Raw genomic sequence first — 26966 nt, 5'->3', positions numbered from 1 at the left:
AAGAGACAGAGGGGCATGTCTAAGGCGGCAGTGGGGGGTGCAGAGCGCAAAAGGAAAAAGTTTGTCTTGCTCATTCGCGGGCTAAGATGAAACTTTATTTCAGCGTGGAACCGAGTTTGGGGCCATCGAATTTATTTTCATGTCAGAGGAGCATTTTCTCACCCTCCCTCGTTACCCCAAGCCACCGCACACTTTAGAGAGTCGCATTTAGGATTGGCGTTAAATTGGCAAAAGGCGATGGCTAAGCAAATAATGAACTTGCTAATTTGCGCTGCCAGTGTCAGTCCCTTGCTGCCTGCTGCCTGCTGCAACGCCGGCGAATGAGTGATGTTTAAACCCAGCATTAGGCACACGCCGTGTTGTACACCTTGAAGATCCCGAGGTAATAGGGCTTGAGCACAGGAAACAAAAAGGAAAAAAAAGAAAGGAAAGAGGAAAACCTTGGATAAAAGGCCAACCAGGCAGCGCGCAACAAGCGGCTCCAAGAGGCTAAGCTCTAATTTTCTCACGTACTTGTAAATTTTGCGGAAAACCGCAACAAATTCACTTATAAAAGTAATCTAGAAAGCGCGTACACCAACCGGAAGCACAAAAAGGCGCACAAAACACAAGAAAAATCCCGAGCAGCAACGAGCGGAAACACAAAAAAGCGCACGGAACAGAACGGAACGGAGCAGAGCTCGTGTCGTGTAAAGAATGGCGTTTGTCGCGACACGGCGACAACTTTGGCCACTAAGCAGGCAGTGGGGTGGCAGAGGCGAAGAGGCAGGCGGACGAGCGTAAAGGCAGAGTGAAACTTGGGACAGCAGCAAGAAGGGTCTACTGCTAGGCTTAAAGCGGGTCCCCACTTTATCACAGATTTAAAACGAAATGAATGTAAGCACATTAAATGACTTGGACTCGGCAGGACTCTTATTAAAGGTTCACAAGGCAGCAGGCGGGAGGCAGCAGGCAGAACTTGAAAAGATACTACGCACAGCCCCAGGGACGGTGGACAAATGGGGGAATGGCAAATGGGAAGGAGCGGTTCTGTCAGCCAGAGTGAAAAAGTTTCAAATGCAAAGTTAGTTTATGCACAAAACAAAAAAGGATTTAATTGGAGAGCGATTTGTAGGTCGGTGAAGAGCCAGACAAGTTGGCCTTATCATTTCGTTGAATGGCTAAGCCGAAGCCGTCTGAAGTGCATGCTAAATGGGGACAGATCTATTATAAGTTACATTCAGAGAGGAAGAGTTCAAAGGGAAACATGCCTTTATGGGTTTAAGCAAATAAGCGATAAGCAAAGCTTAAAACTCTCCATCGTTTCTTCATTTACTACACTTTTCGCTGATTAAAGTGGCCCTTCCTACACTCAGCTTTTCTTTTATCAAACATCTTCAAATGGTTTGGCTAATGTAGTCATTTCTTTTTGTAGAAAGTTGAACTTTTTAGCAGAAGTTTTTGGCGCTTATCTAAACCATTAACCGAAAGACCATTCAAAGTCAAACAATTATATTTGTTGTGGCTGCTGTTTGTGTGCAAGATTTGTGGTTATATTCGTATTTAGAGCCACTCGAAATTTCCAACAAATGAATATTAAATAACCTGATAAACTTGTACAGAACTGTGCCCTGGAGCTGTAACCTAATTTCCCTTCATCCCCTGGAGAAATTCGGCTGCAATTAAAAAAAACACAGTTTTTTTGTTGTTCAACATTCGTTACAAGCGTTGAAGGCAGTCCTCTGAAAAGTCGCTGGCAACAAATCCAATTTTACAGCCAAAGTTAAATTATCAAAAAAAAAAAAAAAATAAATTGTTGCTCGACAGACAAGTTGGCTGTCAGCCGGCGGACTACAAGGACAATGGCCGGCTAGGAGGACATTCTTCCAAGACCTTTTCATTCTAGACCCGGCAGCTATGTGTCACAATTTTCCCAAAAGTGGAACCTTCATCATTATTACGGTGGAAAACTTTCGGCGATGCTTTTAATAAACTTTTACTTGCCATTTGGCCATTTGGCATTTATGCAAATTGCAAATACACAAAAACATCGAGGGCCAGGTTCAGGGCCACAGCGCCACAGCCAATAACAACAAATTTCAATTATGCCATCAAATCTATTTAGGTGTATAAATATTTGGGAAATTTTCTGCCTGCCTTCCTGCCCTCTCAGTGCTGGTGGCGTGTAATTTACAGATTTTCTTGTTGAGATTGTGGCCAAAGTTTGCCCTCATTCCACGCCTTCCCACTCCCCCATTTTGCGTAGTTTTTTGGGTCATAATTGGCCTGAAGAGTCAATAAGCGGTACGAGCCATACCAGCCATTCAAGTGAGTTCCTGCCATTGAATATTTTACAACTCATTGTTCTGTGTGGCATGTGGTGGATGGGGTTGGGTGGTGGTGGCTGCCGCAAGGCGCTGCTTTAATGCGTGCTTCATTTGATTTTCGTTTCAATTAGACTGGTAGTCAAAGCAGCTTTCGCCCTCCAGAGACTGTTTCAAGTTCATTAACAAAATGAAGGCAGCTTCCGGCACTCCGAAAGGAGGAAGCCTCAAGGCTTGGGCCAAATGTTGCCCTGTTTCAGGCGCCGCATTCAATCAATTATGCTTGCGTGTGTGTGTGTGAGTGTGTATTTGTACACTTGGTCAATTTGGTTAATTAATAAAAATGTTAACAATGCATAAGGACCCGAAACTTGAAGTGAATAGAACTTTTGCGCAGAGATTTAGGTTTCAATAAAGACTTTTCTTTTACTTTGCTACTTTGCAGAGTGTTAAGTTCTTTACTTTTTCTGGGTTTCTATGGAGAGATTAATGTGCTACATATTTATAGCATTCAAAGACCCTAAGCTGCTGAAACAGAGGCTTAAAACATTGATATATGAACAGTATTGCTTCCCAAGAGAACTCTACGAATGCCCATCATAATCTGCAACTACATTTTGGTGGTATTTCTTGTGGTCATTGAAAAAGATTGATCTGTAAAATCGTTTAGCTGCAGGATGCTCCCCAAGGATTACAGCACAACAAACCAACTTGATTAACTAAATAGTAGATAGATATCCAAGGGGATGTCCTATGGATTTCCTTAAGTATTATATCTCTGCTTACCACTCCACGGACAGTGCTGTGATGCGTAGAAATCAATCATGGCAACACTTGGTCCGTTCGTATCCCACATCCATATCCACCCACACATTTGCCAGGACATGTTTCTCACATGGTCCTGAAGTGCCTGGGTCATTTACTTTATTGATTACAACTTTTTCTTGTTTTCCCCGATTGCCGCAACAGCAACAGTAATACGTATTAGAGTAGGGGGCGAGGCAGGGCAGTCACAGCACAATAACTAACAGGATACTGGATACGGTACACTGGACAATGCTACAACCACAGGCAAGGGGCCACAGGCAGGAGACCAGAGGCAATAGGAAGTGGCAAATGTTTTCCACACACACACACACACTCACACACACACACTCGGACATTTACAGACAAAAGTTGCCACAAAAGTTGCCTTGATTAAACCTGATTTTCTGTACGAGTACGTGGGAGTTTTCATTCCCCTGCACTGGCTTTTGTTTTTGCTACTCTAATGGCTGGGAATTGCATAAATAAATTTTCAATTCACATCTGTCTGGCAATCACTACAAATAAATAAAGTGAAGGCAGCATGAAAACTGTCATTATTTATGAAGTTTATCATTTTTCTGGTTTTTCTCTCTCTTTTTGTGGTTAGGGGGCGCGGCAGGGGGCGCCCAAAACGCATTTGTGTCAATTTAAATTTATGTAAACATAAAATGGCCAACCAACCGACAAACCAACCAAAAAAGAAACCTCTCCCTCCGCGTATGGTCACTCCACTTGGATATCACATTTTTCATGCGCCTTTTGTACACTTCTTTTTTTATGGGGCATAATGATTGGTTAATAAATTTGACAGGCCGTAAAGCGGTGGCACGAAAAATGTATGATTTGTGGTGCGCAGTTTGGTGTGGAAAAGGTTTGAAAAGGAGTTTCCCGCTTTACATTCTTCAGTGGAAAATAGAGTAAAATAAACGTGAGAGATGCACAGAATATTTGCAAGCCAATCGCCATTGAAGAGTATTCGAAAATCACTTAAGAAAAGGAAAAAAAGATGCCCTCTTGGTTATCCAACAGCTAGAGAGTTGCGTTCCTTCATTTTCCTTTATGATTTAATGCGCGCGGCATGCCGTGACGTTCACTTGGGCCCATGGACAGGCAACACAATAAAATTCCGCAACAGCCAGAGGAATATCAATATGAGATGGGACAGGACACCAGGATAGGGCCAGAGCAGGGACAGAACACAACAGGACAGGGCAGGACAGGACACGCTTTTCGTTGGCCGCCTGCGCACTTTTGACATTTCATTATCCTGTTAAGTATTCAAAAGTCAAGCAGGCACAGGAACCAAAGCAGACACAGGCCTTGTTTCGCATGTCTGGGCCATGGCCAAAACTCCAGGCCGGAATCTCACTCTCACTCTCACTCCCACTCACATCCATCCTCCTGCTCCTCCTCCACCCACCGCTGTCCTGCTGCGTTACCAGCTTATCATTTATGCCAAACGCGTACTTTTTGGCTTTTAGTCCGCCTCTTCCTCCAGTTCCTTCAGTTTGTTTTGTCTGCCCGTAATGCCATGCGGAATTGCCTTTGTGTCCTTGGCGTTTATGACATTGTATTTGGCTTTCTCTCTCTCTTGCGTGTGTGTGTGTGTGTTTGCGTGTGTATAAATTACATTACATAACAAGCAATATAACAAACGATAACAAACACCTTGCGACAAAGAAATGACAATGAGCAAATATGAGCGGAAAAATCAGGGGAGCGGGTTGGAGCTCATTTAATACCCAAATGTTTCATCGATTTGGATTTGCTGTAGGATGTGCTTTAGCTCCTCATTTTGGTACCCCTTAAATTTCAAATATTTGGCTGCCACATCGATTGATTGATTGATTTAGGGACAACAAACCCAACCCCAAAAAGCAATTAAAATGTGCACACGGAACCCCATCGCCCCTTCGCACCCAACTAAATAGTTCTTCAAATCAATTTGTCTACAGCTAGAGGAGCTGTCCTCCCACTCTAGACCGTAGCTGAAAGATAAATCTAGAAGATTTCTATCTCAATAAAGCAATCAGTGGCACCCGGGCTGCAAAGTGTGGTAATACAGAAAAGTTTTCCTCTCTTTTTTGCAGGTCACTCGAGCAGCTCAAGGAGGAGAGGCAGTCGCCAGCCAATGCAACCTGCACAGACATCATTAGAAGTGAACGCCAACCACACGTGAGTAACTCGAGGGTGTGTCCGTGTGTGTGCAGCCATGAACTGGGGGGGAGACTACTCTATATCGACACTATATATCTTGGACATGTGTTGGCCATCAACTTATGCAATCAACGATTTGGCTTTGACCGGGGCAAACTGCCTCTGAATGCCCTGCCGCTGGGTGCTATGTAAACCAGCCACACAGCAAAGACGGAAGACGTAGACAGAGGCAGAGGTAGACCCGTAGACCCGTAGACGACCCGAACAAATGTTTATTTAAGCATAAAGCCACGTACGCTCAAACACAGACATGCACTTCACATGTTTAGACATGCATGCGGGGGGGTATAGCTGTGTGTGTGTGTATAGATGTGTTCCTCTACCCCACCATCTATGTACTTAGGCACAGCTGTACTTGCAGTCCATGCCTTGGTAATTACATACAGACGACACTCTACAGACCAATAGCACGCTCTTTCCCTCAACTCTAACGCTGCTTATCCTAGGGCTTGGCTGGCTGGCTGGCTGGCTGCTGGATAAATATTTGGTTTAACCTTTTCTCCTTTTGTGCGGCTTCGGTTGAGGCTGCAGCTTCAGCTCCGGTCACTTTGTATTTGCCTTTGGTTTTATGGCAGCGCCTGTGTCACTATTTCATTTCGATTTGAGCCAAGCTTGCCGCAGCCCTTAGCCAGATTTTGTAACCTTAATTTATTTGTTTGCGATTTTCTGATATTTTATAATCGAGTTTTTCCTCCCACAATCCCTGAGGGTACGCTGAGAAACGGAAATCCAAGCAAAAAAGTAGCAAAGAAATATATCTACATGCAAAGCAAACTGTTGATATTTATTGGACAGGACACGTTCCCAGGATGTACATGTATACGCAGCCTCTTTGGGAGTATAAGTGCTCCAGTTTTGTGTGAGAATATCTCCCCTGGGACACTCTCAGCGTCAGAGTCAGCCTCTTGGCTGGCCCCGAAAATTTATCGTTATGAATGAATCACTTTGCGTCGTGTTTTTGTTTCTGGGCTAAGGACACGTACCACTGGCGACAGGATATACTTTTGACTTAATTTGATTTCGCCCAAATGAATTTCAATTAGCTACGAAAATGAAATTTACGCTACGCAAAGTGATTCCCCCCTCGGCCAAAGATAAAAGAGTTGTCTCTGCTGGGCATGGAGTTTGCTTTCTTCTTTTTACATCTACCTTTAGATTGATTACGATTGCTATCTCGCTCTCCCTCGCTGCTGTCTCTTGTGGAGTTCAAAAAGTGGTTCCCCTTGTTTGGCCTAAGCCTTTGTTAAGCACCTACACTTAACCATGTCAGGCACCGATTTATAGCCCTCGCCGAACACTCACTACGAGAGATACTCACTCCCAGCATCCAGCATCTCCAGTTAGTCAGCACTTCTGGCTGTGTTGGGGTTTTCAGGCCAGAATTGATTGATTTCTGTTGTAGTGGGGCAGCCATAGAGCAGACTAAGACCCGCACACAGACACACTCAAATACAGTCTCCTTCGACAGTATATTGACACGCAGTCATAAATAAAAACACTCAGATATTCATGCCAATGATTCCAATGTTTCATGTTCTATTTTCCTGTTTTTCCCAAAGCCTTCTCCGCCTTCAGACTCGATTGTTCGTCGAGCCTTGCCTTGCGGCTAGAACTCCACCCGAAATACAAATTGTATCACTTAATATTTGTACTTCCTGGCCCCCAATTCTGTTTTCTACCGCCTTCTGCCCCACCCCACACTCGTGTTGCATGTTGACGTTGCCTGGTTTCTGATGATCCGTTTTTGCAGTGGCACAAACTGTATGACACTTGGATTGTGAAGCGTTTTGCTGATGATTTGCGTGTTCCTGAATAATTGATGGAATGACAATCTCTTTCGATGTGTCAGCATTGTTGTCACGCGTTGTTATCAGCAGGAAGAGTGCCAACAACAACAACAATAACCTCATCATGAGCAGCATCGTTATGGATCCAATGTTTGGGTTGTCATTGCTGACATCGGTCGTTGCTCCCACTCATCCTCCGCCTTGTGTGTCTGTGTGCCTTGAATAATAAGACAACGTTGCAATTTGCTCACTGGCACACTCATGGATGCCAGCTCGTAGATACTTATGAATGATGAGCAGTCAAACAATCAGCCTTTGCCCCCTCTAGGCATGAGGAATGCGAAATGGGAAATGGGAAATGGAGAATTTCCACTGATTTCACCGTAGCCTACACCAGGTCGAGGCCAGCCATTAGCTACTAATGCCTGTGTTCGCCCATTATGGTAACATTCAAAAATTAAACAAGATTAATTTGTTGGCTCATTTAAAACGGCTTAACAATATCATTAATTTCATTTGCCCGAAAGCAAGCATATTCAAAGGGACAAGAGATGGCTTCAAACCGCTCTAAGGGCTGACATTTAGGAGGGGACAGAACTGGGCATGGCTGTGCCTATCATTAATCAATTTATGGATAAAGAGCCATTTAAAAAGGTCATAAAAGCCTGTCAGCGTAGCAGCCTCTCCGCTCCGTAGTCAGCTTTTTACAACTTTGTAAAAGTTTTCGTCCTGATTTTAAGCAGCAGTAAAGATTTCTGCCGTGCAAGTTCCTGTCTACATTTTTTCCCAGTGTGTGTGTGTGTGTGTGTGTGTGTGTTATCTATTCATTAAACTTAATGATACAGCTCCCTAGAGTTATTATTATATTTGGCCCCAGACAAACTGTCCCATCCTGTTGTTTTACGCTTAGTTTTGAAATAATCATCCTACTGCTGTGCTTTCTGTTTAGATTTTTTAAACGGTTTCAGCTTTCCTGCCAGTTCTCCTCATGCTTTGCTCATTTCCGAAGTGACACACGCACACAATTTTTCCCTTGTACGCCTTGGGGCAGCGTTCTGAATGGGTTTGGGTGCCACCATAGTTTTTTCCCTACTCTAAAGCCCTGACGGATGCTGTGCTGGATGCAGCTCTTCCCCCTTTTCATCATAATTATAAACAGACAAAACTGACAGCAGGATGGATGCTTGCTTGGATAAATGGATGGGCGGGAGAATGGGACTGAGAATGGGTCTGAGGATGGTCCTCCTGTCGTTTCGTTTTGCATTCAATGCGAGCAACATGTGGCAGCAGCAGAATATGTTGCCCTACATTTGCACACTGCTTTCTTTTCGCAATTAACAGATCAGAGTAATGGAGATGGTAATGGCGGGGAGGGGTTGTTATCCTTTAAAAGAGAACCTTTCAATTCCACCACCGGGAGCTTGCAGGTTCCATGTTCGAGGAGTGTCAATGGTGTGCTGCTGTTGGGTCCTCTGATTCAACATTATTGTTGTCTGCCTGCCTCCGCCTCCGCCTTCCCTCTCCATCATCATCGTTCATTGTAATTGCGATAATTACAACAAGGACTCTGGCTGGATGCTCCTTAGAGCTGCACCTTAATGAAGCAGCATTCAATGCATTCAGAGCTGGACCATTGATGCAGTGACTCAGTGCTGCCGCCTCTGCCTCGACTGAGTCTCCTTCTGGTCCATGTGTGGTGGGCGGTTTTGAGTGATGGCCACTCATCCGTTAACAGCTTCCATTTTGCAGACTCACGACCCGAGCCACAGCTCGTCCACACCCACTCGGTGTCCTCGTTCTGTTTATCCACTTAGTACCACACCGGGTCCGTGTCGTTAATTGAAATCTTTCGCATTAAGCCGCATTCCCAGCTCCCAGTTCCCAGCTCCCAGCTCCCAGCTCCCGTACTCCCCTGCACTTTGTAGCCGGTCCGCTCATTGTTTTTGTTATTAAACTTTAATTAAATACCTTTTTTAAAAATGTTCACGCATGGATGGAAAATATTATTTAATGAGATTTTGTGCCTTTTGTGTGTAAAAATGAAATATACTCTCTCGAGCTCTCTCGTGCTCTCATGCCATGACGCGGCGCCAACGAGGAAACGGGCAACACGTCGCATGCGTGTTCTTAGCCATTAAAAAGCGCGTAAATTGATTGCATACAAAGTCCTCCTCCTCCCCCTCCTCCTTCTCCTCCTCCCCTCTTTTCTCTTTCAGACACATTCGTGTAAAATAATTACCACTCCCAGGCGTAAGAGATGCACCAAGGCGCACATAAATATATCACAATTCATTTTCTCATTTATGGCAAAAGAACAGAACAGAAAGAGAGCCAGCAGCGGCAGGAAACCCACACTTTCCATTCGGAAAAGTGTGAAAATGCTGATGACATTGGGGGCGCGCTTAAGCCTCCAGGGATGTGGGCAGGCAGCCTGTGCAGGAAGCGGAAATTTAATGTGCTCAGTGGATTCAATTGCAGTTTGGAGATGCTCCCCGGAGCATCTGCCAGACTTTATTTGTTAAGCCATCAATTAGCATAATCATTCGGCCAGAAACTGTTCAATTTAGTGTTTGCCAATTGTGTGCTGCCACTCAGCTTAAAATAACTTTTCCACTTTAATTTCTTGGCAGACTATTAAATTTCAGCATGGAAAAATGATTAAGTAAATTACTTGGCAATAAACCGCCATAAAGGGAACATTGATTGAACAAATTAGTGGGTTTTTGCTATATATTTATTGCCGTTTAATTAAATTTATTTAAAAATATTCGTACGTTCGTTTTCTATCGGCAAACCACTCAACAAAAACTTTGGCAATACTCATTACAAAGATTTTTCCAAGTTTGTTTAAAGTTTCTATTTATAAAAATGCACGCAAATCCCATTCATTATTAGTTTTGTGTCTTAAATTTTCTTTTATAATTCGTAAATTCTAAAGCCAGCCAGGAATTATTCATGTATTCACTTTCGGCAACATTTCTACACGGCAAAACTTCGTCAAGGTCAGGCGGTCGCTTGCTGGCCATTCAAACAAGTTTGTTTCGGCAATTATATTATAATTTTTTTCTTTCATTCCACCTTGTCTTATAGAGCAAGAAATATAAAAGGAAGAAGGACTATAAAACACCCTGCAGAGTGCAGTTTTAATTTGAAGAACATTTTGAACCTTCTATTTGAAAAAGAATTAAGAGTAAACAAATAAATGCCCCAAAAAAAGATCCCAAACAGTCCACAAATATTTCTATCTAGCAGTTGGCTACAAAAACTTTGAAGCGAAAAACTTTTTTCAAGTATAATTCGCTCAAATATTAAAGGTATTGCTATGGCTTTCAGGTGCAGGCGTGAAAAACTGTAGAAAATAAAAAGGAAAAGCCCAAACTGAAATGCAAAACACCGCGCACAGACGGGTGGTGATGGGGCGGACAAAGGGCAAACGTAACCATGGACATAGTCATAGCCATTGCCGTTGCCGTAACCATTGGCCGTAACCAAAAACCGAGCCAGACATTGAATTGACCTTAATAAAGTCGACTGCGACGGCTGCTAGGAGCTCTCCTTTTTTTCCTTAAGAGACGGCATCAAATTTGTATCCCTCTCTCACTCACTCTCTTTAAATATATTTTATATAATATATATGTCTGTGTTTGCATATATTTTACAGAAAATGCTGATACTGCTGCCATTTTTGGGAATATTTGGCAATGGTCTCGTTGCTGGAGTCGTCGAGGCGAGCCTGAGTCTGGGCTTTAGGGCCATCAAAGTGAGTTTGAACACCAGCGCCATGAATACTTTTATGAATGCCCCTTAATGCTATTTTCTTAATTATCCAACCCCCCTGCCCCCATCATCCGCGTGGAACAGTTGCCCCGACATCCCAATCCGGGTAAGTTTCTTATGATTTTGATTTTCCTCCCATCTTAGGATTTCAATTGCACTAAAACGAAGCAGAGCAAAGCAAAGCAAACACTCAATGGGTATTTACCATCGATTTCAGAACTACATTAAGTTTGTGCTTCATTAATCAAAGGCCTGTCGCAGCAACATCATCATCAAATCACCATCACCAACCCAGTGCCAGGCACATCAGTGGGCTGCCAAAAAATTACTTTTTAAAGTGCAACAACCAGCAAATCGCGAATAAAAAGAAGGTCCGAAAATGTATCCCCATTTTGCCAGGCTATCCATTTAAATCTGGTTTTCCATTTACTGGTTGTCTAGGCCGAATAAATATTCATGCCAGAGATTTATTTATTTTAAAAGAAAGGCAATGAAAACTTGGGGAATATCCTGTAATTGAAGTCAGTTGTACCGCCACGGGAGTCGCTGTAGAAATATTTATTTTATTACAATGAACGCAGACAATTAATGTCATTAAATTAAATTAATATCCAGCATTAAAAATATAAAAAAAACTCCCCTTTTTAAGGGGTATCATCGGCCAAAGGGAATAAAAAAGAGCCGGACACAATCACTGGGCCAAAAATTTCATTAAAACTTGCAGCGAGGAAATGTTCTATTTATTTTCAATTCCGCTCATGCTTTGGCCGAAGTTTTGCGGACCCGTTTCCGGTCATCCGTTGTGCACCTACCTACATATAGGATACTGGTATCCAGATCCTGGCTTAGCAGATATCGCAGCGCCCAGGGGACAGCCATCCAAGCCCCTAACTAACGAGTAAAGTGATTTTAATGGTTTTATGTTCGATTCTTTTTTTACTTTTTGTTAAATGTACGAGTACGAGTTTCTGTGTGTTCAATTCTCTTCGACATGTGGCACTTATCCTGCCTCCCTGCCATACCCAAATATTTCTCTTGTCGTAGAAAGATGTTCAAAATTAAACAGCAGCAGGAGTCCGAACTGTGCCACACAAACTTTATGCGATTCGAGGGCGTTACAACATACATATACTAGACATTTTTGATGCATATATAAAATACAATTTGTTTTTGTACGAAAAATTGGCCCTGCCCATACCTCATTCGTCTGTGTCCCCATTCAAGTCAAAAGTTTTGAGTCAAATGCCAATACAGTTTGTGTACGAGTATGGCCACGACCGAAATAAAAGTTTACCAGCGCAGAGCTGAGCTGAGCTGGGCCGAGCCCCAGGGCCTCGCACGTAGCCGTGTGTCCACCGTGTGTATGTAGCCCAGGGCCCCATATCAATGCTCCACACGTTTGCTGTATTTTCTATGGCATCTACTCACACCCACATAGAGAAAATCCACTCCCCCTGCTATGTTCCTATGATGCATTGTCCATCCAGGCAATACGGAACAAGTTTATTTAAACTGTGGAACTTGTTCTTTATTTCCCGGCAATCCCAGACCCCGGCACGCAGCGACCCAAAAGCGAAAAGTTATCGGAACACGGACTGATGCTGAGGCACTGTGAACTTGGCCAAAACATATTTACGAATACGTGCAGAAATGAGGAGCTCCGAATGAGCTGCAAAGATTACTCTGTGGATATTATTTGCAGTGGCAGTGGCAGTGCCCAGGGGTCAGAGAATGACACAAAAATCTTTAAAAGGAAAAGTTTTACTTTTAGAAAATTCCATGAAATTAGATTATATATTTTTGAGCAATTGCATCAGCCTACTGCAGACTTCCCACCCCTTTCCTGCTGCCATTTCCATTCATTTCATATGAATAATCCTTTCTCCATTCATTTGATGAAACTACTTTTAAAAACTTTCCTGACCTTCCTGCACTCATTTGACACAAATCATATTATGAGTTTCACACAAGTTTTTCTCCTGTACAGAAAATATTTAAAATTCCAGTTGAGGCTTTTAAAGGCCTCTCTCGTCAGGCTCTTTGGCCCCCAAGTCAAGTTGTTAATCCTTTCCAATTTTCTGGCGGCAGCCTTAGGCAAGTGGCAAGTGGGGGGGTCTTGGGCTCTGACAGGCGCAATCTTTAGTGCAGATTTTAGTTTTTGAAGTAGAATTGGGAACAGTTTTCAGCACTCAATCACATCATGTCCCAAGCAAACACTTGAGCCACAAAAATTGCGCATACGCAGCATGGAGCAAGGAACTTTTGGGAACTTGGACTTCTTTTGGCTGTTATTCAGGGGATATGTGGAACGAGGGGTGGCATGGACGGGGGCTACTCAAAACTTGTCGCACACACGCTCGAGTGTTGTAAATCTTTGCACAAAATGAAACTTTATTTGGTCATGGTCATCAACGACTTAAGTAAATCTAAAACTCTAAGTAAAACAAACACTACAGCAGAGACTCCAGCAGGGGCCAGACAAAGGGCCAGGAGAGACATACACAGAGGCCGCATAAAACAAATAAACTGCGCACACGTGACCCCAAACAGAGCCAAGCGACAACGGTGCTGGGTGCTGGGTGACGGGTGACCCCACCCAACAAAGGGACACTGGGCACAAAAAATATGTATATGCCACACCAACAAAAACAGAGAAAGGGTAGACGAGGCGTGCAAGGAGCTCGTTGCAGAAAAGAAAATGTATGAGGCATGACATCGGCTTTAGCTGGGGATATACGGTTATAAGAGTATATGTAGACATCCATGGAGCACCTAAGTACGCCTCAGAGTGGCAGCATAGAGAAAGAGTGGGTGAAAAAGCCTTAAATGTTGACAGCGAACGGTAGATAAAAGTGCTCACATTGCACATTCCAGCATTCGCTTCCGGTTTCCTTTGACATTCTCTTTCTGTTTCTCTCTTCCTATGTCTGAGTTGGGGTCCTTTGTTTACCAGGAACATGAATTGATAAAGTTTGAAAAAATGCACAACTTCATTAGAGATGTAGCTAGCCGTATGATTGGTGGATTTAACAGACTTTAAATTGGTATTTTGGGCAGCAAAAAAATACCATAAATAAGCGAATATTCTTAACAATTCCAGCACTTCTATTTTCTAATGTTTTTGCCCCCATTTCATGTCATTGGTTAAGCTAGAGCATAGCATCTTCGTTCTTGTGGTCTCATCTCCCTGGGGTGCCTTGTTTTTAGCTCAGCTCGATTCGTTAGGGGGTAAGCAATTGCTTGTAACGAACTCTGTTACACCCTCACACACTAACACAGGTGAATGCATGTGGCTCACATTGACAGCCGAGTCTGCAGTAGAAGCTTTTTGCACACTTCTTTCCCTTCTGCATGTGCGGGTGTGGTGGGATGTGGCTTGTCTTTGTGCGAGGTGTGTTCAATGCAGACAGCTTTTTGTGTGGCGTCGTGGCTCTGTGTGTGCGTCCTCTTCTTATGCCAAAGTACATTAAGAAGATTGCACTTTCGAAAATGACACAATTTCACCTTATCTGTATCGCCCCGCAAAGTGAAAGATGCAATGACACGCCACACAGTGGCAGAGCTAGAATCCTCACGTAGGTGCTTCCGGCATTGTCCGATTGCTCGATGCTGGCAACTTTTCAATAATATGTAAAGGCAAATTGCTAATGTCATAAAGATGCGACAACGTGCCCATATTCATTACAATCAGCTCTCCTGTCAATGCCAATTTTCACATTAACCATTGATGCCAAATGAATGATGATGCCGATGCCTAAGCGCAGGGGAGAGAGAATCTTCTTCTACTGTGGCGGCTGCCCCTCGCCCGCCTGCGTGCCGCTGGCAGAGTCACGTCGCCAGTGAAATCAATTCAAAGTGGAAAAGTACAGAGCACGTAGCCAGGCACCCATTTTCAAGCAGACAGACAGACAGACCCACACAAGTGGGTGGATCGCTGCTATCTATGAGGTAACAGCTTCCCGGAATGCGATTGCACAGGCTCTGTCTCCTGCCCCCCAGCAAGCAGCCAAGTAATTGTGATTGGCGGCTACACATACGAGTTTTTGGCCAGGACAAAGAAGCCAGGGAGCAAAAGCAAACTTTTGCGGCCTAATGGCATGCCATAAAGCAGCTACATTTGTCAATATCAATTTTGATGAGACACGAAATGGGATGGAATGAAAAGGGAATGGGAATGTTGGCTCTATTGTTTGCCTCGTAAATATGCGTTTCCAGCGAAATTTATAACAAACAGTCCTGACATTAATTGGGTTCCCATTCATTGACATTGCACATACCCATTTGATGATATAAATTAGTGCCAAGAAATGAAAAGCAAAGCAAAAGCAAATGAAATGTAAAAACATGAAATGTATCTTTCATAAGTAAGAATTTTTGTGTGGGTAAAACCTCAAAGGAACTGTCTGAAGTTCCCTCTAGTCCTAAGTACCATCATCAGCAGACGGAGCCACTTTAAAGAGACTCTCAGCCAACTTCAATTCAATTTAATTCCATTTGCTTTGACAGTTTTTGCTCCACCGTTTTTATGCTCATTTGAATTTTCTCTTTTTCCTCCACTCCTCCACCACATGCAACTATTTTTTGGCCTCTGGTGAACGCGACAACAATGGAAACCCCCTCCAACGACAACCGTCGGCATCTGCGACTCGATTTGGATATGGTCTTGGATGTGGATGTGCGGATGTGGACGCGGATTCGTATACGGATTTCGATCTGTGGCCTCTCTTGGTCGCCTGCAGCCAATTGCAGTGTTGGCAACACAACATTCGCACATGGAGTCACATTTAAATTGGATTGTAAAACCCAATGCGTTTGCGAGGTGAGTGTCGGTCGGGGCAACGGCTGCGAGGACCATGGCCATCGTTGGCCACAACAACCACAGACAGCCACAGACAACCACAGAACAGAACGGAACAGGCCCCCAGCCCAGGGCCACAGTTACAGCCATAAGCCAAGTGCAGTTTTATTAAACGATTCCCGTTTCAGTCGCCCGCTCCTGTTGTTTAACCTGTGCTTAGACCCATTTCCCTCTTGGCGTTTACTCTTTTTTTCCGTTCTCTTATGTATTTTTGGGGGATTAACTCTAACACTTGGTCCATTAAGCTTTGAATGGCTTTTGCATGGCAGCATTTTTAATTAAAATTTAAATGCAGTGTGAACTGCTCTCTAAATAGCATTCGGTGCGGCAGTCAGTAGTTTTTGATGTGTGCCATAATTGAAGGGATTATGGAAGGGGGCTTAGGACAAAGTCAACTGCTGTATTTGTATTCTTATTCTATGATATTGCAGGATTTCAATGTATGTAGGTGTCAAATTTAAGGATTGAGATAAACTATTTGCTTTTTATCTGAAAAAATCTAAAACAATGAATACTACACAGCAGAAGAAGTTCAATGATAAACAACATCTACAAAAAAAACCTATAAAATAAATAGAATAAATAAATGGAGAAAATATAAAATATATGCAAAATATATAGAAAATATATGGAAAATTTATAGAAAATATAAAATATTTGGAAAATATACATATATAAAATATGTATGTATATGTAAAATTTATAGAAAATATTGAATATAGAAAAATTAAGAGAGACTCACCGGTTCCCATATTTCTTTAGCGTTAAATATTGTTTGTAGTCTTGTGTTGTTGTTGTTTTTGTTAATAGTCAAAGCGTTGAATATTATTTTTTCGCCGTATGCTCCTTGCCGTCATACTTGACCATCCTTCACTTCACTCACTTTTCACCTTACACTCACAATTTTTTGCCAGATACTCCTTGCCGTCATCATTGACCATCCTTCACTCACTCTCACTCTCACTGAAAAAAAAGCACTCAAATTTCGCCGTTGCTTTTGCTTGCGGCCATCAATGCGCTCAATATTTCCGCTCTTTCTTTAGTCATGCGGTAAATTTTATAGTTGTTCTCACTCGCACTTGATCTCACTTTATCACCATCACTCACTTTTCACTTTACACTTTACACTTTACACTCACTATTTTTCGCCATGTGCCCCTTGCCGTCATACTTGACCATCCTTCACTTCACTCACTTTTCACTTTACACTTTACACTCACTATTTTTTGCCAGATACTCCTTGCCGTCATCATTGACCATCCTTCACTCACTCTCACTCTCACTGAAAAAAAAGCACTCATATTTCGCCGTTGCTTTTGCTTGCGGCCATCAATGCGCTCAATATTTCCGCTCTTTCTTTAGTCATGCGGTACATTTTATTGCTGTTCTCACTCGCATTTGATCTCACTTTTTCACTGTCACTCACTTTTCACTTTACACCTTACACTTTACACTCACTATTTTTCGCCATGTGCCCCTTGCCGTCATACTTGACCATCCTTCACTTCACTCACTTTTCACTTTACACTCACTATTTTTTGCCAGATACTCCTTGCCGTCATCATTGACCATCCTTCACTCACTCTCACTCTCACTTAAAAAAAAGCACTCATATTTCGCCGTTGCTTTTGCTTGCGGCCGTCAATGCGCTCAATATTTCCGCTCTTTCTTTGGTCATACGGTACATTTTATTGTTGTTCTCACTCGCACTTGATCTCACTTTATCACCATCACTCACTTTTCACTTTACACTTTACACACACTTTTTGTCGCCTGCACTTTCTGCTTTTGCCCAAATCGCCATGCGCTGTTTGCAGCCCTTACACACTCTCACACGCACACCACACTTTATCTCTTTTCCGGCTTTTTACTGCACTTTTTCGCAAGATTTCCATTTCAAACTTTAGCTACACTTATCACTTCGGTTTTTTGACAATTTTCCCAACAGTTATCACTATTTTTCAAGTCCGTTTACTCCACGACACGAAAACACGTGCCCCTGCGCGAGGGGCTTTGTGTATGTAATAAGCTGTGCATATAGACGCGCGCGCATCAAACACGCGATTTAATTAGCAACTGTGAAGGCGGGATGGTGGGAAGAAACTGCATGCTGAGAAAAGAATGCAGCCGCGTGGTCGGCTCCGCGCTTATTCCTCTGCCAGCGAAGAACGAAAGCGAAAGTGAGTGGGCGAGCAAGAGCGTAAGGTGGTACATGTGTGTGTGAGAGGGCTGCAGCAGAGCTTAGAAATCTGCATTTGTTTCTCCTCGTCTTCCCATCCCTCTCACAGCACAAAACGAACGAAAAGCGCGTGGTCAAGCAAGGTACTCAGTGTATATGTATGTATATGTGACAGCGCTGCAGCAGAGTCGAAGCTCGGCCTTAGAAATCTGCAATCGCTCTCCTCGTCTTCCTCTCCCTCTCTCAGCAATGAACGTAATCGGAATCGTGGCCGAGCATTGATCTCACTCTCGCTTTGATTCGCTTCTGTTACAAAAACTAGAATGTAGGTCAAGGCCACTTCTCACTTTCGTTTTCATTCGCTGTTAAATTAACATGCGTCTGGATTGACACTAGAGAACGAAAGCGAAAGTGTGCGCCGGGCATAGCAGTGCAGATCACAATGTTAATGTGTTCTCACTCATGTTTTATTTGGCAGCTGGCTCGCTGCTAAATTAACATGCCTCTGGATTCCATTTGCTTCTTCACTTCGCTGCTACATTAAAGTGCCTCTGTAAGGGCTGCACATATAACATTCTGTGACGTCACCTCTTTTCTCTTCTGGACTTAGAGATTTAAAAAAACGAGTGGTCTGCGGCCACATCGATTAAAGCTCGCTTACAAGAAAAATCCGAATGCAAAGAATGAAAAAAACCAAATCCCTGACATTGCTTTATGGCCAAGCGAGGATTTTACCATATCTCTTGGTCCACGTCTGGATCGAACCTCACCTCACACCATGTTAGGTTAGCAGCAGCTGCAGGCGGCGGGCGGTAGTTTATCATGTGGCATGCGAGCCACACACGAATGTGGCGTGGCAATGTATGAAATGCAATTTAGTGACGATTTTGGGAATGGGGGATAAAATATCATCATTGGGGTACAGAGGGCAAGAAGTGGATTACAAATAAAGCACACGGGCAGGACAAAATGTTAATTTCCACACACACACACACAAACAGAAGCAAACCCAATGGCAGAGGGAGAGAGAGTGGGGAGGAGTGGGCAACACAAACAAACTTCTTGGCCAAGTCGAGTTGCTTGCCAAGTTCGCCGTCTCTCTGTGGGCCCCAACTGCTGCACGTTTTGGCCAATATTTTCTTTACATTATGACTTTATTTTGGGCCAAAGCTAAATAAACAGCAACCCCAACCACAACAAGGACAAAGGGAACGGGAACGGGCACGGGCACGAGTAGTATATAAGAAGTGACTGGGCCCCACATTTAATGTATTTTAATGTGGCATTGCAGAATGGCCGCCACGCCTGCTCGACGCTGTGTCCCAACGAGCAGCTGCCGGCGCCGGAGGACACCATTTCCTGCCGATCGCCGCGCCTCGTCGAGGTGCCCGGCCACTGCTGCAAGATGTGGCTCTGTGAGAATCCAACAGCTGATGGTAAGTCCTCGTCCCCCACTTTCTTCCATGGCCATCTTATTGTTTTATAAGTGTGTTTATGGTTGTTGTCCCACTGTTCATCCGCCCTGCTGGTCCGCTCGTCCGAGTTAATGGCGCTCAGGGGCGTGCCGTGCCCGTGCCGTGCTGTGTTCGAGGCGTAACTTAATGCTTTTTAAGCGTCCCCCCGCCCAGTACAGGCCACAGGCCCATCCTTGGTCCGGACTCCAGTCCAAAGTGCAGCGCATATTTATGAAGATGAATTATTCCATCAGCCACCAACCGAGCTGCTCGGTCCACTGCTGGCAGGAGGAGGAGCAGCAGCAGCAGGAGAGCAGCGGCAGCAGCATAATTACTTACACAAGGATTAAGTGTTAATTAAACGCGCAGAATGCAATAAATAAACAAGATATTAAGCGCTGCTGCCAGTAGCTATAGGGTATAAGGCCTTGTCCATGGCTTCAAGTGGAACTTTGAGTCCTCGAATCTCAGGCAAAGCCTTTACGGAGTGTAGGAAGTGCCTTGCCGCAGAGTATTTCGAGTTCGTTGGCCTCAGCTAAGCAGCGTACTTTGTGTGTTTTGTGTTTATGTCGTCCTCCCCTGGCTCGTGTCTGCCATGTGGCCATGATTAATGAGCCAGCGGCACTCGATCATGGCAGCAGGAGCAGCATCAGCATAAGCATTGCCATTAGCAACTCTTTTCCACTCGAATCGTTGCAGTTTACGCCACCTGCCACAACAGCACCACCAGCGGCAACTGGACCGCCTGCAGCCGGAGCTGTGGCCTCGGCACGGCCACCAGGCAGACGAGCACACCCCACGCGGGCTGCCATCAATTGAGCAATTTGCGGCTCTGCGAGAATCGTAGGTGTGACGATGGCGATGGCGACCACAGCCAAGCGGACAATAGGCGGCGGAGCAGCAGCAGCAGCAGCAGCAGCAGCCACTCATTAACACGGAGAAGGAAACACCATGTGGAGGAGGGCCATGCCCCACACACCCATCATCATCATCATAATAGAGAGCAGCAGGAGCCGGCACACCGGATACGAGTGAGTTGGAGCACGCTTAAAGGATTGTTCCCTGCCACTAATCCGCATATTTTTCTTCGCTTGTTCCACAGAAGGGCCACGAGTGCCGCAGCATACAGCGCCTGGGTCCAGCGCGGATTCGTTTGGGGGAATGCGTCTCCCGTAAGCTCTATCGACCGAAGCTGTGCGGACGCTGCCATCGCGGACTCAAGTGCTGTGCCCCGTCGGTGTCCACCACGATACAGGTGAAAAGAAAAAGATTTCCCCATCCAAACAGCCAGCAACAATCAGCGGGGCTAAGAGGGAATCAGCAGTAAGCCCCAGACACAGACACAGACACAGCTGATGCCTTCGGCAGCTAAGCGCATCACCCGTCCGTTCGAGCGTGTTTTCCTTTTATCCGCCATTGCCATTTCCATTTACCTTTGGGCGGGCACTTTCCCCGCATTTGCATTCACAGCTTGCTTCGGTCTTTGCCTGCTTGTTGTTTGCCATTTGTCTGTTTCAATTAAATTATCGTTAATTTCGATGCAATCCCATCGACAGCCATTAAAGGTCGCAGGCAAAGCCCCAAGACTTGAGGAGGGGTTCGTTGCATGGCATTGATACCCTTTGCAAGGCATCGGCTTATTTATTCTTCACAAAAACCATGACAAACAGGAACGAAGTTACTCTCCTTTGCCCTCCACCGAACTGATATTCAGGGTCTCACGCATCTCCTCCGTGCTCTGTCCTTTGATCCTAATTGCCAACTCGCGGCAGCAGAGATCCATCAGAGCCTTGATGTCCAAGTGAATGGCTGCCGAAAATAGAGATATAATTTCCGATGTCGGCATCGCCATAAATTTCATGTCCCACTCTGGCACTTCGATGGCTTTGTTTTCAAAGGCATCTTCGTTGTCTTCCTGGTGATGTTCGGCCCATTCCAAAATTTTGCGCAAACTATTTGCATCCACATGGCGCAGCGGCACTTCTTCCTCATTTTCAAGCGGAATATTGCGGCAGCACTTGGCGACCTTACGTACAGTCTCGAAAATAACATCGTCAGATGTGCGTAGTACTATCTTTGACATCGTGTTGCCTGCGTTCCGTATTGCCTGTAAATATTATAGCGTGAAAACAGCAAAAGATTTATTGATTTCGCTGATAAAAGAGGATTATTTTAATTACTTGCTTGCAGAAAAATACAGCATCGAAAGTGCAGCTTTGCAGTCTTTGGTCACACTTTGCCATTAAGCCAACAAGCTATGGTCACACTTCAGTTGAGCTAAATAAATATCGATATATCGTTTATTTGAATTTGAATTAACCGAAAGTTCGGCCCACAAATTTAGAAACTTTTATACCCCATTTAGATGACCCATTTCCGACTTCTCTCTCGCTGTCTTGGTTTAATTTCGAACAACTAATTGACAGGATATCCCACTGTCGGTTATTCCCATTGCACAACGGACAGACGGACGGACAGATTCTTGTTGCTGTGTTTTTGTGCAGTTTATTGGCTTTTGCCTTTTAGCCGCCTTTTAGTTTTAATTAAAAAGCAAATTGCATTAAAACGTCAATTTGCAGCTGCAGCTTGCAGTTGCAAATGCCAAACGGCGGCAAAATTAAAAGTCAAATGCTGCTTCGATGTCAGAAACAATTTAGCACCAACGCCCCCCACCGACTCTCTGCCAGCAAGGATAAATCCTGTACAGGAGCAGGCCTCTGGACACTGATTTCGTACACTCACATCTTTAATCCGATTTTTTCATTCCTTCTTTTGTTCTTTCTCTCTCCGTTTTTCGGTGTCTCAGGTCGAGCTGTTGTGTCCCTTAAATGCTGTCGATCCAATTAACTACGTACAACAGCGTGTCCTGGCCAGACAGAGGCAACAGCAGCAGCAGCAGGACGATGATGATGACGACGACAGCGAGGATGAGGATGAGTATGAGCAGGAACACTCAGAGCAGCCCAAGGAGCAGCAGCAAAGTGCACAGTTATGGGATACCGTAGCATTGGAACCAATCGATCAGGAATTCCTGCAATCACATCAGATACAAATTGAGAATAAATTCATTGCCGTCGAATGGATACTGAAATGTGAATGCAGCAAGAATGTGAGTATCGGGCACAGAGAGGGTATGGGCTGGGATTGGGGTACAAGGTGGAGCTCCCGCTGGGACTTTGACTTGAATGTCCATGCCCCGTTTTCGAATTACTCTGCCCCCGGCAGCCATATTCGCATTCCATTTGAGGCAATCATTCGGTTGTGTCCATACTTCGACAGTCATCTCTGCTTTTCTCTCCTTTTCTCCCTTTCCCCTGTGTTCCTGTTCTCTTCTCTATCGCTTTAGCAGCAGATGCTTTCGAAAATTGCATTCACTTGTCATTTTAATCGCATCTTTTGTTGTTGTAAACGTTCTGTAAGCGCTCTGGCTCCTCTCTTGTTATAACACAGATGCACACCCCTTGAAGTGCAGAAGGTTTTGGGGTGTATTAGGCTGAAGGGAAGCTGAAGGGAAGCAGTTCAATGTATAGCCTCTTTCTTGCGTCATTTTCCAACCAAAATCTTAGTTAAAAATCTCCCAGTGCATATTCCTTCAATGGGTATCCCCGCAGTCGTTGCTCCTTCAATTTCATTGAGCTCAACTCTAGTTATTTTCCCATTCTATGCACAAAAATGTTTTTGTTTTCCGCAAAAACGAAAAAAATTATTGCTGCAATTTTTTGTTTGCGTCTGCGAAAGGGAAACAAAGGGAAGGAGGCATGAGGCAGCAGCTTGGATGGGTGGACCTGTGGGGCCATTCACAGTGGTTAGGTGGTTTGGCGGCACGGCACCCAGCTGTCTGTTGTGTTTTCCCATTATTTCGGCGTATTCATCTTGAATGCGAATGCTTTAGCTGGCGAGTGCGCTCTGCAATTGCAATGATTGGATTTTTATGAATACATTCATCAAAGGCAGTGGAGCTCTCCTCTCGCTCGCACGGCTGCCGCAGTGGCAGTAGCTTTTGGTAGTGGAACAGCCAGAACAGAACATTTTGTTGCATACGTTACGAATGAATGTACAACATACGAATGGATGTACTCGATTCTCTTTATTGCGAGTGTGTGGCGTAGTGGAGTGAATCTGTGGGATTATTTTTGGCTTTTGCCTAAAGTGAAGCATTTGTTTTGCAATTGCTAAGCTCTGAATGGGATTTTGTTGCAATGAAGTTCGAATTCAACAATAGATTGACGAAATAGCAGTTGAATGGCATATTATATAGATATCCTAATCGGCAAAAACCTAATTTAAAAATTCCTGAGGCAACATTTTGCTGTGTAAATAATTCCACATATTTTCTACGCTATGAATTCAGTTTGGAACTGTGAGTAGATTGTAAATTATTAAAAATCATAGATAAATCCACTTATTTGTTGGAATATTAAAATGTACAACAAAATAAAATAAACATTTGAAATTACATACCAAATAACGCCACAAAACGCACAACCAAAACTCGCATGTCAAAACGTAACGGAACTTCGCGCACTTGGCTTAAGAGCGAGAGTAACTTAAGAGAGAGTCGGCCGCCCACCGTTGATGTGTTCTCTTATTTATTAGTTTTTGCGCCCCGATGCGCCTGTTGTTGCTGGCTCATATTGCAGGCCGATAAAAACTGCTGATAACTTAATTGTACTCCTCACAATTGCTGTGTGGGTTTTTATTGTATGAACTTAACACGAGTTTCACGAGAAATGAAACCTACGCTAATCGGCGAGTTTGATCTTATCGCAGCAGAGTCGAATAAGCAGCGGCGAGCGGCAGAGATAGCTGAATCAATAGAGAATGACAGATCAGCAGAAAGCGAGAGAGAGAGAGAGAGCAGCTTGTGGTACATAAAAGAAGGGTGGGTAATGCCAAGCATGCGCTCTCTCTGGGAATTGCGTGCTTAATTTATGGCAGCAACGCGTGTTTCGTGAGAGTTAGCTACGCAAATGACTCACCCGAAATAAATACAACTTGCCAGAGCGAATGGAAGCGTGGAAGAGAGGGAGAGCGGGAACTATCCGTCACTGTGTGAAAGTGAGCAAACTAAATTTAGTAGCCAGCCGCTGGCAAAGCGTTTTTATTAAAGTCGCGAACATTGGACAACGCAGAACTGGTGGTGTGGCCAACAATAACATTGCCCCGAACCTTCCCACTCCACAATCAAGATGAGTGCCTCCTCCCTTCGAATGCTCAGCAAAACCAAACAGACCGCCCGCATCGTCATTGTGGGTGCTGGTTCAGCGGGCATTGCGGCTGCCACGCGCCTGCTGGAGCAGGGCTTTCGGAATGTTCTGCTGCTCGAGGCAGAGGACCGCATCGGCGGACGCGTTCACACGATTCCATTTGCGGATAATGTTGTGGATCTTGGTGCACAGTGGTGTCACGGCGAGCAGGGCAACGTGGTGTACCAGAAAGTGATGGACCAGAAGCTGCTGGACGTGACGGAGCCCCACTACGAGAACTTCAAGTGCGTGCGCTCCAACGGCGAGGTGCTGCCCGAGACGATCGCGGATCAGCTGAAGAAAATCGCCTTCGATTCCATTCCCGAACGACAAACGGACTTGGGGGCCTACGAGGGCTCGCTGGGCGACTACCTGAACATGAAGTACTGGCAGGAGGTGGCCAAACTCCCGCCCATCGATCGCAACATTGCCGAGGAGTTCCTCGAAGTGTTCCACAAATTCGAGGCATCTGTGGAGGCCGCTGATCATCTCTACGAGGTATCTGGCCGCGGACACCTGGAGTACTGGCTGTGTGACGGCGAACTGCTGCTCAACTGGCGGGACAAGGGCTACAAGCAGTTCCTCAGGGTCCTGATGAAAGTAAAGGACGATCAACCAGAGGATCTGGGTGTGCTCAAGGGACACGTGCTGCTCAACAAGCGTATTGCCGAGATCAACTGGCAGGGCGTCGATGAGCTAACAGTTCGCTGCTGGAATGGGGAGATTATCACAGCGGATCACATCATCTGCACCGTCTCCCTGGGAGTGCTGAAGGAGCAGCACAAACAGCTCTTTGTTCCCGCTCTCCCCGCGCCAAAGGTTCGGGCCATCGACGGGCTAAAGCTGGGAACGGTGGACAAGTTCTTCCTGGAGTTTGCTGCCCCGCCACTGCCCGAGGACTGGCCCGGCTTCAACTGTCTCTGGCTGCAGGAGGATCTGGAGGAGCTGCGCGACTCGGAGCTCTTCTGGCTGGAGAGCGTCTTTGGCTTCTATCCCGTCTCGCACCAGCCTCGCATTCTACAGGGCTGGATCATTGGAGCGAATGCCCGTCACATGGAAACCCTCACGGAGGAGAAAGTACTCAAGGGCCTGCTCTGGCTCTTCCACAAATTCCTGCCCTTCAATGTGCCCCAGCCGAAGCGCTTCCTGCGCACCCAGTGGCATGCGAATCCCAACTTCCGCGGCAGCTACACCTTCCGCTCCACCTACACGGAGGAGCTGCGTACGGGCGCCTGGGATCTGGAGTCACCGCTGCTGGATGTCGGCGGTCGACCACGACTGCAGTTCGCCGGCGAGGCCACCCACAAGCACTACTACTCCACCGTGCATGGAGCCGTAGAGACGGGCTGGCGCGAGGCGGAGCGTCTGAATTTTTACTACAGGCAAAGGATGTCGCAGCTGTGAGGGAGGAAAGGTGTGCCATAGAGTTAGGGAGTAATTTGAAAGGTATTCCGATGTTTAAAGTTACATAAATTCAACCAGAATACAGACTTTGATAAGATAAAACTGGATCGATTATCGCATTTATTGGACTACACCTGAAAGCAAAGCAAAATGTAATATTAGAGCACGATTTGTGCTTTAAAATTTCAACAGTTTCAGTGGAAAACTTTTGCGTATCACAACATTTGGGCTAGCAGCAGAGGAGGAGGCAAAGAGGGAAGAGGCGGAGCGAGGCCAAATAAAAGCCAAACCATGTTGACCAACTCATTTGCAGCGAGTGGGGGGGCCAAACAACATTGTAATTGCGCCTGTTTTTCGGGTGCCATTTACAAACACTCACTCGCTGGCTGGCATCCCCGACGATGGGCGGTGCCACCGCCTGTGGGGTCTGCTCACACATGCAAAAGTTCAGATTACGAGAGCAATACGTATGGAAAGCAGCAATCAGTTTAGCACATATCTGAATGCAAGGCAAGGGAACAAAAAAAACGTAGGGCGAAAGGGCAGACCAGCAGCCCAGGCATGGGCCACAAAAACCACAACAGTCGACGTGGAGCAGAGGCAAGGACTAGCAGGAACATTGGCCAATGCGATTGTGCTGCAAAATGCTGCTCCACCAACAATTGCCGAGCAGCAGCAGCAGCAGGCAGCACTTTGGTTTTGGCTCATGTTGAAAATTCAAATTTATGCCAAACCGGGGCCAGAACATTCCACAATTTCAGTGCTCTGCTGTGACTCTTGCTGCTGGCTGCCCACTTGGGTCCTTACACCCATTCAAGTTCGGTCCGTCCGACTTTGTTTGTTTGTTTGCATGTCGCCCTGGTCTTTGGTCCGTGGTCCCTGATAGTCGTAGTCATCGTAGCTGTTCCCCATCCCAGCCCAGCCGCCGCAGTCC

General features: G+C 45.1%; 3 protein-coding genes across 3 annotated transcripts in view; 2 read left to right on the top strand and 1 right to left on the bottom strand.

Moving 5' to 3' along the window:
- The window catches only part of LOC117895789 (RNA polymerase II degradation factor 1), a 46925-nt gene that overhangs the window by 16031 nt on the left and 3928 nt on the right, over positions 1-26966 (top strand). The window contains exons 2-9 of the mRNA XM_034803691.1: positions 5201-5285; positions 10776-10874; positions 10976-10997; positions 15631-15710; positions 19220-19364; positions 20082-20413; positions 20485-20637; positions 22189-22491. Of these exons, the coding sequence (XP_034659582.1) occupies positions 10779-10874; positions 10976-10997; positions 15631-15710; positions 19220-19364; positions 20082-20413; positions 20485-20637; positions 22189-22491 (1131 nt within the window). The 5' untranslated portion in view covers positions 5201-5285; positions 10776-10778. The remainder of the gene's footprint in view (positions 1-5200; positions 5286-10775; positions 10875-10975; positions 10998-15630; positions 15711-19219; positions 19365-20081; positions 20414-20484; positions 20638-22188; positions 22492-26966) is intronic.
- LOC117895792 (E3 ubiquitin ligase complex SCF subunit sconC-like) lies at positions 21033-21658 on the bottom strand. Its single transcript, XM_034803694.1, has 2 exons — positions 21563-21658; positions 21033-21489 (listed from the first exon to the last, which is right to left on the bottom strand). The coding sequence occupies exons 1-2, from the start codon at positions 21623-21625 to the stop codon at positions 21061-21063; spliced, it is 492 nt and encodes a 163-aa protein (XP_034659585.1). The 5' UTR covers positions 21626-21658; the 3' UTR covers positions 21033-21060.
- On the top strand, positions 24483-26134 carry LOC117895790 (spermine oxidase). Its single transcript, XM_034803692.1, has one exon. It carries the CDS (start codon positions 24572-24574, stop codon positions 26030-26032), a length of 1461 nt encoding a protein of 486 aa, XP_034659583.1. The 5' UTR covers positions 24483-24571; the 3' UTR covers positions 26033-26134.

The sequence above is a fragment of the Drosophila subobscura genome, chromosome J (genome assembly GCF_008121235.1).
Source record: "Drosophila subobscura isolate 14011-0131.10 chromosome J, UCBerk_Dsub_1.0, whole genome shotgun sequence".
Lineage (NCBI taxonomy): Eukaryota > Metazoa > Arthropoda > Insecta > Diptera > Drosophilidae > Drosophila > Drosophila subobscura.
Note: the sequence above shows the minus strand (reverse complement) of the source record. Positions and strands in the feature narration are given on the sequence as shown.